This window comes from Culex pipiens, chromosome 2, assembly GCF_016801865.2.
Source record: "Culex pipiens pallens isolate TS chromosome 2, TS_CPP_V2, whole genome shotgun sequence".
Taxonomy (NCBI): Eukaryota; Metazoa; Arthropoda; class Insecta; order Diptera; family Culicidae; genus Culex; species Culex pipiens.
In genome coordinates this window covers 11,702,285-11,714,875 of record NC_068938.1, presented here as the reverse complement: position 1 = coordinate 11,714,875, position 12,591 = coordinate 11,702,285, and the positions used below count along the sequence as shown (strand labels likewise).

At 33.3% G+C, this 12,591-nt stretch overlaps 1 protein-coding gene across 1 annotated transcript in view; it reads left to right on the top strand.

The window, feature by feature from the left end:
- Window positions 1-12,591, top strand: part of LOC120421038 (neural-cadherin-like) — a 232,209-nt gene that overhangs the window by 150,643 nt on the left and 68,975 nt on the right. Inside the window, 2 exon segments of the mRNA XM_052708700.1 lie at window positions 1,829-1,857; window positions 1,860-1,993. Coding sequence (XP_052564660.1) covers window positions 1,829-1,857; window positions 1,860-1,993 — 163 coding nt within the window.

Sequence of the window (12,591 nt, the reverse complement as noted above, 5' to 3'; positions counted from 1 at the left end):
TTATAATGATTTTTTTTTAATTTCATGAAAATTTCTCTGGGAATTGACAAATGTTCGAATAAAGGCGTAATGATTTTTTTCACCTTTTTTAAAAAAAAAGTTTTCTGAAATACAGGCAAAACAATAATTTTTAGAGCAACTGCTGACAACAAAACAAAAAAATAGACTTTTCGGAAAAAATGATTGACTAATTGTTGTTTTTTTTTGTTTTCCAACTTTTCCTCCTTCTTTAGAAAATATTTCACAGATTCTAAATTGAAAGACAAAAGTCAAAAGATTTTATTTATAAAAAAAAGATCCTCTGTACTATAATGAGGAGCACTTTATTGCGCTCGAATTAATTTTTTCCGTTCAATTTTGGACACATTGATACATTTAGAGAATTTTGATATTTTTGGTATTTACTTTTAACTTTTATTAAGAACATGAATCTGTTTCAAATGATTCTATGAAACATCAAAACACAATTATTCATTTAAAAAAATAAAATGTGTTTCCAGTATAAAAAAAATGTTCAGAAAATTTTGAAATTATACCATGTGACTTTTGCGTATGAAAAAAGTGATTTCATTTATTTTTATATTTATAAAAAGATTAAATTGACCAAAATATTACTGACAAGTCTTAATAAGATTGCGAAGTTCATTGTTTTTACATAAAAAAAACCTGTTTGTGCCGTCCAATCCACTAGCAATTACCTCACCACAAAACATATTCACACTAGCCATTTCCTCCCCAAATGTGAATAGTGTCACATCTGCGTTTAAAAAAAAACTGTCCAGCTGACACCACGAGATGGGCTTCCCACCGACCTCTGTAGTGGGGTCTGCTCCCTTATTATCATTTTTTATTTATGACGGTCCTAGGTCTACCACGCCACCGGATTTTTTTACGGGGTTGCTGCGAGGCCAAAAGTTTTTTCCCACATCACACACTCCGAAACTTTAACCCTTGTCGCACCCTTAACCATATACATTTCGGACGGTTTCTTCCACGAAGGCTAACCAAATATTGTCTCCAGTCGTTTTGCGTTGCGTTTTTTTCTGTTGATTCCTGATGTTGTCACAACCTTTAGCTCCATTTTGTGATTTTACATATTTTTTCCTCCTCCGTTTTTTTGTGGACTTGAGTTGGCCCTTTTTCTTAGTTTTCTTTCTTTCGGCAAGTTGAACATGTCAAAATATTTATTTGAAGAAGGGAATGAAAAAAAGATGAAATCCAAACTCAACTCGACAACTTTTTTCACCCGGGAATGACGTGTTTCGCTTCGCGAAATGAAAATGTTGTGTTTTTTTTTGCTAGCTTAAATTTGATGAATCCTCGTCGGGATCAAGCAGAAAGGATTTCTTTGCCAGAGAGTCACTTATTTCCGGTCTGGTGGAGTTTGAGTTTGGGTTTCATCTTGATCATCGCGCGCGCGGGCAAGTTTTTCCTCCCACGGTCATCCCCCTGGCCACCGCCCACCCACCACCACCACCCCCATTTCGCGCGAGTAATTGTCGATGGTTGTTGCTCCAAGATTAACAAACTTCGAGGGGCCATCGACTGTCCTTTTTGTGAATGTGGTTCTCAGACCGGATTATTTTTGTTTCTCTTTTTTGCTGGCGAGTGTGTCAAGGGGGATGATCCGTCCTTCGAAAAGGGAAAATTGTCTTTCACAGATGGAAAATCAATCCTGGATGCTGCTCTCTTTTTTTTGTCGGCATCGATTGATTCTTCATCACTAGTTTTAATCCTTTTGAAAACGAAAATCATTTCAAAACACTAATCTCGTTCTTTTTCTTCCCAAAATTCCACAAACAAAAAATCCTTTTAAAATCCAAAAAAGCTCCGGAATCGAGGGCAACCCGACCGTGTTCTACCGGCTCATGCCGGGCTCGACGGCGCAAACGAACAAGCTGCACACGTTCTACCTGCAGCAGCGGCCCGACAACGGCGACACGTGGGCCGACATAAAGGTGAACCACCCGCTCGACTTTGAGACGATAAAGGAGTACAACCTGACGGTGCGAGTCGAGGTAAGCCGAATGTTTATCTGCGGGGAATGTTCTATTTTCATTGCGCGTTTGAAACAGCTGACTGCACACTAGCGTGGTTGATTGGAAAATTGACTTGTTGGATCGACGACGATGGGGGAAAATACAAAATGCATGAGCAGTCGAGAGTCTTCGAAATCGATAAATATTTAAACAACTGGGATTAATGGAATTGCTGTTGCATTATTTTAACGAGTTACAATTCGGAGGAATTTAGGCTCTGTAATAACACGCAGTTATTGGTAATTTTATTGGAATGACATGGATTGTAACACAATTGAATTTCGGTGTCGTTTTTGTTTATCCCCAGCTAAATTCAAAATATTCATGGAATTGCTTCACTGATCAAACAACAAAATCAACTTTATTATCATACGTAATAAAATTCCACTAATGACGAATTCCGATTTGAAACATGATTTCAAAATTGCAAAATTGAAAAAAAAATAAAATAATTTGTCGTTCAAAATTCAAACAGCAATTCCATAGTTGAAATGCTTTCGTGGAAAGCAAAATATGTTGGATTGTTTCCAGTTTCAATTCAATAACAATACGTTGGTGTTTGATTAATTAGCTGCACAGTCCAGACTCGATTCTTCGAAGGCCTTGGCAAAATTTCACTTCGGATTATCGAAGAACGAAAAAAAAAATTTTTTTCGTTGGCTTATTTTTGGTTCTTGAGCTTTAGCATGACCCTTGAACTACTCTAATAGTAGTTTATGCAACAAGTTGCGAAAACAAGATTTTTTTAGCCCGTGTAGAGCGTCCAATTTCCCGCGGTTACAAATTTCCCGGGAAACGGGAAATTTTCAGCCAATTTCCCGGGAAATCCCGGGAATTCCCGGGAAATTTTAAATTTATTTAAAATTGCTATGATCTTGATTTTAATTAACATTTTGCAACAAGATTGTACAGGACACCAAAATTAATGGTTTAAATAAGTGCGAAGATCAATTTATAGCTTAACTGCATGTAAAAAATCATTCAACAACAAGAAAATGTATATCGGTATTTTTTGATGAGAAATTTTAAACTTGGTCACAGAGTTTATTGAAATGAGAAAAAAACATGCAGAAATTATGTTTATCATGACAAATACTGGTTTCAGCTCTTGAACAAATGGTAAAGCTTTTTAGTGTTGTTTTAACTCCAAACAACCCAATGTTTTGAAAAATTTTAAGCAAGCTTTGAATATATTTTTGCATTTTTTGAGACCAACCATAGAAAGTAATTTTTCAATGATTTTTTCTGTATTATTATGCAGTATGATTGAAATTATACGATAATTAACATCATTCCACAAAAAGTCTTCTATTTTTTTCACATTTAACCTTCTAACACCTGTAATTCTTTTTCTTCAAATTGTAATTCCTTCAGTACTAGGTATTAAACCAATTAAATTAATTCTTTTGCACAAATTCGATTTTTATCTCATTTTAACAAGGTAAACAAAATTGTAATGCCTAACTAATTGTAATAATTTAATACTTATTAAGCAAGATCTATTTCCAGTTGCTTCAAAAATTAATATTATTAGAAAAAATTCTGATATCATAATTTCTGATAATCTGATTAATATTATATAAACCAAACAATACATTTAATTGAACAAAATCATGTTGAGTTTGTTCATTTATTATCCCGTCTCGTACATTTGCCCAACGAGATTTACAGAGTTGGATAAATACGACGAGTGCTGAAAAAATCAAGTTTTGCAATGAGTTTTCAATGTGATTTTTTTGTCAAACATTCATGTGTTAAGTAAATAACCGTTAAAAAAAGATATTTTTGAGACAGGTGTTGAAAAGTTTATCTTTTCAGCACCCATTTCAGTGCTGAAAAGAAGGGCCTTTCAGTACTGATACTAAAAAGGTATTGATTTTCAAATCTGTTATTTTTGATAGTTAAAAGTAGGCCGTTTCGTTGCTCCAGAAGGGCTGAAAAAGGTGACAGTTTCACAGCAGGATTGCAAAAAGTGATTTAAAATGTTTCAATCCGGAAGGCGACCAAAATGGTGATTATAGAATATTGAAAAATAGTTTTTTTTTTCAATTTTCCATGCAATCAACCATTTAAATTTGGTTAAAATTGGGTCGCAGAACTCGTTTATTTTTGTTCGTGATTCAATTGTCCGAAGTCCCATACAAACCTTCGGATATTTGAAACTTTGGACAATCGAGGCTTTGGATAATCGAGTCTGAGCTGTGTATATAAGAGAGGAGATCCCTTTTAATGTCGATGGTTGTTCATCGCTAAAATTACTGTTTTATGAAAGTTTTTTTTTTTTTTTTTTTGGTACAAATATCTATTCAAAACGAAAAAAACTGCATTTTTTTGAAAAAAAAAAGAAATCAGAATATACATTTCAAAAAAGTTTTAAAAAAAAATAAATATGCAATTTTATTGGAATTTTTCTCAACCCGTTTTAAGGAATGGTCAATCATGCACGTTATTTCAAAAAATCTTAAAAATTTAATTTTCAAATAAAATTTAAAATTGGCTTTATTTTGAAAATTGAGCACTAAGTCAAAAAATCTGGAAATTACTTTTTTACAAATTGGTTTTCACATTACAAACTCAAGTAAAAAACAATCGAGTAATGTTTCCATTTAAAAAAAATCACAATCATGTCAAAAAATCATAATTCGGCGGCCTAATATTTGTCATTCATTTTCTATAGTTCAAAAATTGAGGTTTTTTGTCTTTCGGGAGATACTACAAAAAAATATAAAGTGCTGGTTTTGGGAAATTTATGTAAAAAAACAAATTGATTTGCAGTTTTTTTCGTGTTCCATTTATTTCTTAATAGTCTTTATCAATACCTACAACTTTGCCCATAACACTTAACCGTTCCGAAAATTGCCTTAAAAGATACAATTATTTGTCAGTAAAAAAGCTTTTTTAATCCCTATTTGAGATGCACGAAACTTTTGTCCCTGATCACGAGCTCCATTTTTCAATATCTCGTGACTGAGGGGCAGTACGACCCCTTCCATTTTTGAACCATCGAAAAAAGATGTGTTTTCCAATAATTTGCAGCCTGAAAGTGTGATGAGATGGAAATTATGTGTCAAAGGGACCTTTGTACGCCTGATTTGAAGGCGTATTCAAAATTCCGAAAACCAAAAATTCTGCCATTTTTTTTGCTTGACAGTAAAAACAACAAACATGTCATTTATGAGAAATTTAATGTTCTTTTAGAATTTTCATTATCCCAGACAGGTTTTTTTTTTTCATTTTAAACTTTTTTCAAATTAAAATTTTTGTTTTTTTTGTAACTTTGCAGGATTATATTTTAGCTGCAAAAAAATATTTTCGCTTGCGAACTTGCAAAAGAAAATCGCTTCCGAAATTCTCCAAGAAAATCAATCTGCTGATGATTTTTTTTTAATTTCCTTGCACCACTCAAACATGTTTATTTCATTTTGTTAATACACATTGCTTATCTACAGAATGTGACAGGTCATTTTTCGACAAGTGGCGTTACACTTACAATTGTAGCAGTGAAAAAGATGTTCCGCCGAATAATCAGGATGTCGATTTTATAAGATTCCTTTTACCGATCTTTCGTGCGCGAGAGAGGAAGACAAGAAGCCTTCGGATTTTGTCTTGTGATGAACGTCAAAAGATTTTCTTTTGATGATGATTATTCCATCGCTGTATTTTAGAGTAAAAATTTGATGTTTAAGCAAAAGAGATTTGCTTTTGACCATTTTGAGTTATTACGATTTTTAGATTTGCTCTTGACAATAATGTTTGAGAACTTTTTAACACATTAAACAATAACTGATATGAAATTCAAAAATTAGCATTTTACAGAACGTTACAATCTGTTAGACGGCTTATTTTTTCAATTTTTGTTCAAAATTCCTTCAATTGTTTTAAAAAATTGTGGAGAATTATTATTGCTTGTAATAAAATTGTTTTTTGTCATCCTTCTCCACTCAAGACGAACCGATTTCTCCCTAAATGCAGAATTCATCATCGGTTGAGAAGTACTAATTTTAAGCACAATAAGACAATTTTAAAATTTCTCGCGACTTTTTTGTGTTTAACATTACTTAAATTTGTTTTATTTAATATCAAGTTCTTTTAAATGCTAAAATAAAATATTTCTAGAAACCATAAACAGCAAGTGACTCACTCTTTGCATCGATCACTATTTTGTTTAAACCTTTGGTACCACTTTTTCCTATTTTTTACTTTTTTATGTTTCAAAACTTGTTTACCGTTACAAAAAAGATGAAACTTTGCGAAATTTAACAATTATGTTTTGAGCAGTTTTTAAAGGAAATTTGAATTGCTGAGATATAAAAGGCTATTAAGGCCGTATGAGGGTTTTCAGAGCCATGATATAACCTGTAAGTTTAAATGTTACTAGGGTTTTTACGTAAAAATCTGATTATTTATATATATACAGCAATTACATTTGAAAAGAGCCTAAACCAATACAGAAGTTTTCCGATCGGGCTCAAAACTTTTCTGGGGGCTCCTTGGCGAAAATAATTAGACCCGTATTTTTTTTGTTCGGCCATTAGGGTGACATACATCGTGCTAGGGTGGTTCGAAAAATGTCAATTTTCGTCATTTTTCGCAAAAACCTCTTTTTTTCAAAAAATCATATCTCCGCGTCATTTCATTCGATTTTAGCTGTCTTAGCCGAAAAATAAAGGTGATTAGTTTGGCTATTTGAGTAAAATAGTAAGCAGTTACAGAAAACTACCTTAACTTTTGAAAAAGTCGTATGAAAACTTAAAATGGCGTTTTGACCGCGTTTGGACCAAAGAGCCTATGTCTGAAAATATTTTTATCAGATTTCTCATATTTAAAATTTCAAAAAATTGGCGATTTTGAACCGTATGTTTCGCAGTTTTAGTGAAAAAAGTTGATTTTTTGCCAATTTTGTCATTTTCCTGTTTTTGCGCGTGGCGCGTCGAAAAACTCAGTTTTTATTTTCAAAAAATCATATCTCGGAAACGTACGGTTCAACGGTACGACTTTTTCAAATGTTAAGATAGATTTTTAAAACTTCTTACTATTTTTCTCAAAAAGCCAAAATAATCATCTTTCTTTTGCGTTTAAGACAGCTAAAATCGGTTGTAATGAATGGAATTTATGCAATCATCAAAAATGTACTAAAATTCAAAAGATGTCATGGATAAAAATCCTCCTATGTTTGTACGTCTTAATCCGTTTCGGTAGTTTCAATATTCAAATTTTCATAAAGCTTTAAAATGCCCCATTTGATTTTAAACTCAAAAATAAACGTTGCAAAATTTATTTTCGAAGGTTTACAATCGATGTGCAAGTTTTTTTGGTTTTTTTTTATCCTTTAAAAATGTCATTTTAGTATTTTTTCTGTCTCCTAAATATTTGTCAATATTTAAGGGTTCAGTCAAAATTTTCATTTGAAAATTCCCCCCCTCGTCTTATTTAAAGGGGACAAAAAGAGCCGAGTTTGAGCCTCTAATTAGGTCCTTTTAAGCACCTAGACCAGGTTAGTATCAAAGCCCTTTTCAATTTTTATCGAAAATCAGGGGCAAAAAAACAATATTTGAACTTTATTTTTCTTTAAACAAGAAATAAAATTTACAATGTTGGAGGAAAGCAACCTAACCTGCGATATTATTTTTAAATATTGAGCAATTTTTTGAGATTTTGGTCATTTGGTTTTTGTAATTTTTTTACGACTCAAACATTTTTTGGTGCTTCCGGTATGCCCAAAGAAGCCATTGTGCATCCTTAGTTTGTCCATATAATTTTCCATACAAATTTGACAGCTGTCCATACAAAAATGATGTTTGAAAATTCAAAAATCTTTTGAAGAATTTTTTTATCGATTTGGTGTCTTCGGCAAAGTTGTAGATACGGATAAAAAATACAAAATTTAAAAAAAGATCGATTTGGTAGAGAAATTGCTCTATTATGGACAACTGAGGCAGTCTCCTGAAACTTTTTCAGAGTCGTCACGAGCCGGAACATTGAACATGACTTGCAACGTTATTCTTCATTACTAATCTTGGATGCCTTTACTCAAACGAAATCAGCGAGTGTCTTAATTTTAATACTGCAATCAAAGCCAATGTCCCACGAAACACACAAAACATCCGTAAAACCGCTCAAAGTCACGCGGAGATTACCTCGCTCAGAATATTTCCCGCCACCGTCAGCCCCGTCGAAGATTGATGTAGCATGAAATCTGTTTACGATGAAGTTTTTGACTTTGCCCACCACGCTTGGGGTGCAAAACCGCGCAAAACTTTTCCTCCTCAACACTGCTCTAATGGGTAGCATAAATTTCAACCCTCCGTTTCTCCTCAGTCAAGGGGAAAACCACAATCTGCACAGCCCCCCCAAGCTTTTGAGGAGGGGGAACGGGATTTGGGATTTTTCCACTATTGATGCGGTGAAAAATCGACGACGCCGACGAAACAGAATTTAATAAAGCGTGACCAAATTGGCGCGGGGAATCGTTAAACTTTCACACGCCGCAACTTTTTGGGGGGAGGGGGGGTTGGGAAAGCTGCGTGGAAATTTAGCTGGGAGGGCATTAATCATTCTGGAGAGGTGGGATATTTCTGGGAAAAGTTGCTTGAAAAGGGAGTTTTGTTTTTAATTTATCACAGTATTTTAGGAGTGAAACATTTTTATTTTTTTTTAAATCAGTGATAAGATTTTTTAATTTCCTTTGTTTATCCAAATATCTCAGATAATTTAACAAAAGTGTTATTTTAATTTTGTCACAATTTCATTTCAATCTCAATCTTTCAATTGCAATTCTGGGCAAAAACAACTTCCTTCCGTACTTTTCTCTCGCTCTTGATTTTCCGTTTCTGTCAAGATTTCCCATCTCAATAAAAAAAATCCCAGTTCCACAAACGGAACCGATTGTGAGCTGGCAAACCAAAAAGCTCCACCAATCGTGGTGATGGCAGCAAAACTTTGGAGGTTTGAATAAATTAACTTTTTCCTTCTTTGCCCAATTTATGACGGGGCAAACGCGGGATGAGGAATGATTTTTCCTGCCACCCACCCTCCCATTTCCCGAACCCTCTTTTGTTGAGTGAAAATCGACGGAGGAAAAAAGTTCCCACTCGCTGATAAATCGGCATAAAAATCATTGGTAAACTTTTGGTGCAGCTTGCTTTTTTGCCTGCAAAACGAGAGAAGGTAGTTTTCCACTTATTTCTCCCATTCGGGTCGAGCGGCAATTTCCCGTCGTTTATGGGTGAGGTAGGGAGAGGGAGGAAGGGCAGATCATCGATGATAGCTTTAAATTTTCCGCTTTTCCCACTGCTGCCTGAAGAGCCACTTGGCGAAACTCGTTCAAAAGAGCTTTTTCTTGCTGGGGCGGAAAACGAAAAAAAAATCCATTCAATTGCATATCTCGAAGCAGAAGGAGAAAAATCACTTTTTTCCGCTGTAAGTTGGGAAAGTTTTTTCTTTTCCTTTTATGATTTGAACCCTTGGAAAAGCTGTTTTTCTTTTTTTTTTTTTTGCTGGTGGTGATTTTGGAACCCCTCCTGCGAGTCAACCAGCAAAGGTTCACTAACTACAGTAGCAACTTCTCTAGTTATGATTGGACAAACTTTTAATTAGGATTTTCACCAACTGTAACTGTTTGACTTTTTTTTTTGGTAGGAGAAATGTTTGCGTTTGCGATCTTCGAGGGTTGATCTTGGTGAAGTGTACTTTGGCCACCCTTTCTCGGGAGGGGAAATTGCTAGATTCGGTGCTTTCTAGATGATTGCTAATGAATGCACGTCATCAACAGTTGATAATCCTGGGAAAACTTGTGCTTTTGGAGCTGCTGAATTTGAAGGTCGCATTTAATAGCTTTGCATGGGTATGCCTTATGAAGAGGCAATTTTTTAGAATGGCAGAGAAACTTGAGATTTTAATCTATTTCTACAACATTTGGGGATTGTTTTGAAAATGTCATTATTTGGCGCAATAAACAGTATTTTTTTTATTATTTTCTAAAGCACCTTATGAAGGCAAGCCACACTTGAGAAAAATATTTTAAAAATCTATAAAATCGCGATTTTTACACTTTTAATTTTTTTAATTTGGATGAAACGTTTTTTGTAAAAAAAAAAACTCATTTGGCATCATTAGTTTTTCCATACCATATAAAGTTCTGTATCTTATAAAGGAATTTTCGATGACGATTTGGTCTCTTTGGCAAAGTTGTAGGTAATGATAATGTCTTTTCGTAAACAATAGGTTCACGGAAAAAAAAGATTCTGATTTTTTCAGTTTAATTTTTTATCGATAAAAATGTTTTTTTTTATTTCATAATTCTTTTTTTTTCAATTTTTTTTGATGGGGGATAAAGACATTTTTTGAGCCATTGTGAGTGATTATAAGGGCTAGTGATTTTTCACGGCCTAATAATCCAAATTTCGCGGCATGCCAATTTTAAAAGTGAGGAATTTCACGGCAATTTAATGGTATTCTAAAATCTGCTTAAAATAATCGCAAAAATGTGTTCTTCACATAAAAATGCTCAGAAAAGGATCATTAAAGTCAGCAGTAGATTAAGATTAAAAATTAAACCTCATGACACAATTATTTATAGGATAAAAAAGTGTTCAACTAAATAATTCAGAAATTTTTAATTCACTTAGATTTCAGAAATTTTATTTAAAATATGTCAGAAAAGTTCATTAAAATTTTGTGCGTTTTTTGTAAATTTCAGCAAATAAGAAATCAAAGTATATCAAAAAAGTTTCGCAAAAATTCATTAATAGCTTGTTTTTTTTTTACTTTTATTGATAAATAATCCTAGAAAATTAAAAAAAAACTGCAAAATGCTTAACAAATTTGATTTCTTTAGAGGATTTTTAAATAAAAAGTTGCTTTGCGTTTTCCCTTGTTGATGTTTTGAAAAACCTTTTTTAACATTCCTTTTAGATTTTTTGGACTAAAGAAATTTTGCTGGAAATGTTTCATCAATTAATTGCATTCGTAAGGCATATCATAACATACATTCAAATCTGGCACGCAACTCTTTTTATTTGGAAACTTTTTCCAGAATTCTTGTTAAAAAACTGGGAAATGTCTGAATGAAATAAATCAAAACTTAAATACACTGAATTCACGGAAACTTCATGGATTACGCGGCTTGCGTGAAATCGCAAAAAATCACTAGCCTTAGTGATTATGCACAATATGGTTTAGGAAATATTAGTTTGTGGACAAAAAAAGGTGCAGGTGGTTATGTTCTACATGACCAATATGACAAAGAACTTTTTACAAAACTCTAAAAAGTAAATCCATTTTTATTTATATTTTTAAATTCTTCGCCAATTTATTTAATCTTTAATAATTAATTCTAATTTAATGTTTTCAATAATTGGCACCTCTGTGGAAACAAATTGCCAACAAAGGAAAATATTGCCAAAACAAGCATGTTTCGGAAAACTCCGGGTGTGGCCAATCCTGTCAAAATGGCCATTTTCATTACCAGTATCAAAAACCATGAATTTTGATACCCATATTGCCCAAATCTGTATGGTTCCGTAAATTTCCTCCCGGGAGAACCTTCCCTCAGGGTACTGGCTACTCCGGGTGTGGCCGATACTCTACCAATTTGTTCCCAATCATTTCGGTATGCCGGTGACCGTTCTGGCAACCCTCAATAACTTCTTGGACCTCCTCTCAAGTTCGTGCACCACCTGTTTCTTTCAACGTGTGCGTGTGTGTGAGAGCAATAAAATTCCCAACGTAAAGTCTGTCTTTGATGAAAGTCTGATGGACACTAAATCCTCCAGAGGCTAACTTTTAGCTTAAATAGTTGGAACGGCATCCACGCAACCGAAACAGAATGTCACGCCAAGGGCATGCGACGGTAACGCTACATTTTCGAAAAATTTTGCATTGACACCGCAGATAGAGCTTTAAGACAAAGTACTTTGTCAAAATGACCCTTAAATTCGAATCGACGAAAATGATTTTATTTTTTATTTGTTACCTAATTAGCCTACAATTATCAACTGACATCTTCTCGGTACAATTGGTTTGATTTGCAATGTAAAATATGGAATAATTTGCTCAAATTTTTTGATCATTTCAATAAAAATTATTTAAAAAATCAAGCATAAGTCTGCAAATAGATAATGCTCCTCATTGCATATTTAAGAAAAAGTTTTCAAATTTTGAAAATAATGTTATACAAAAATAATAATTTAAAGCAGTGTTCTTATCTCTAGAACCATATTTTGCACAATCATTCACTATTCCTGAAAGGATGTCTTTTAGTCCCATAAAACATATCTTATTTTTTTATAAACATATATTGTTTAAGGTAAGTTTATGTCCCTCGACTTTGGACAAAGTCTAGGGAGGCACTGCATAAAATGTTTGCATAAAAAATCGTTTTTAAAATGCATTTCGCTCCAGTCTTATTGATTTGCAATCATTAGTTTTCAAAATATCAATGTTTTGAAGGGATTTGTTTTTTTCGCGAAAAAAAAATGTGGGAATGTACTATATATTTTTGAAGAAGTCTAAAAAATGCTTAATATGATTATAAACGCAGAAAAATGCATTA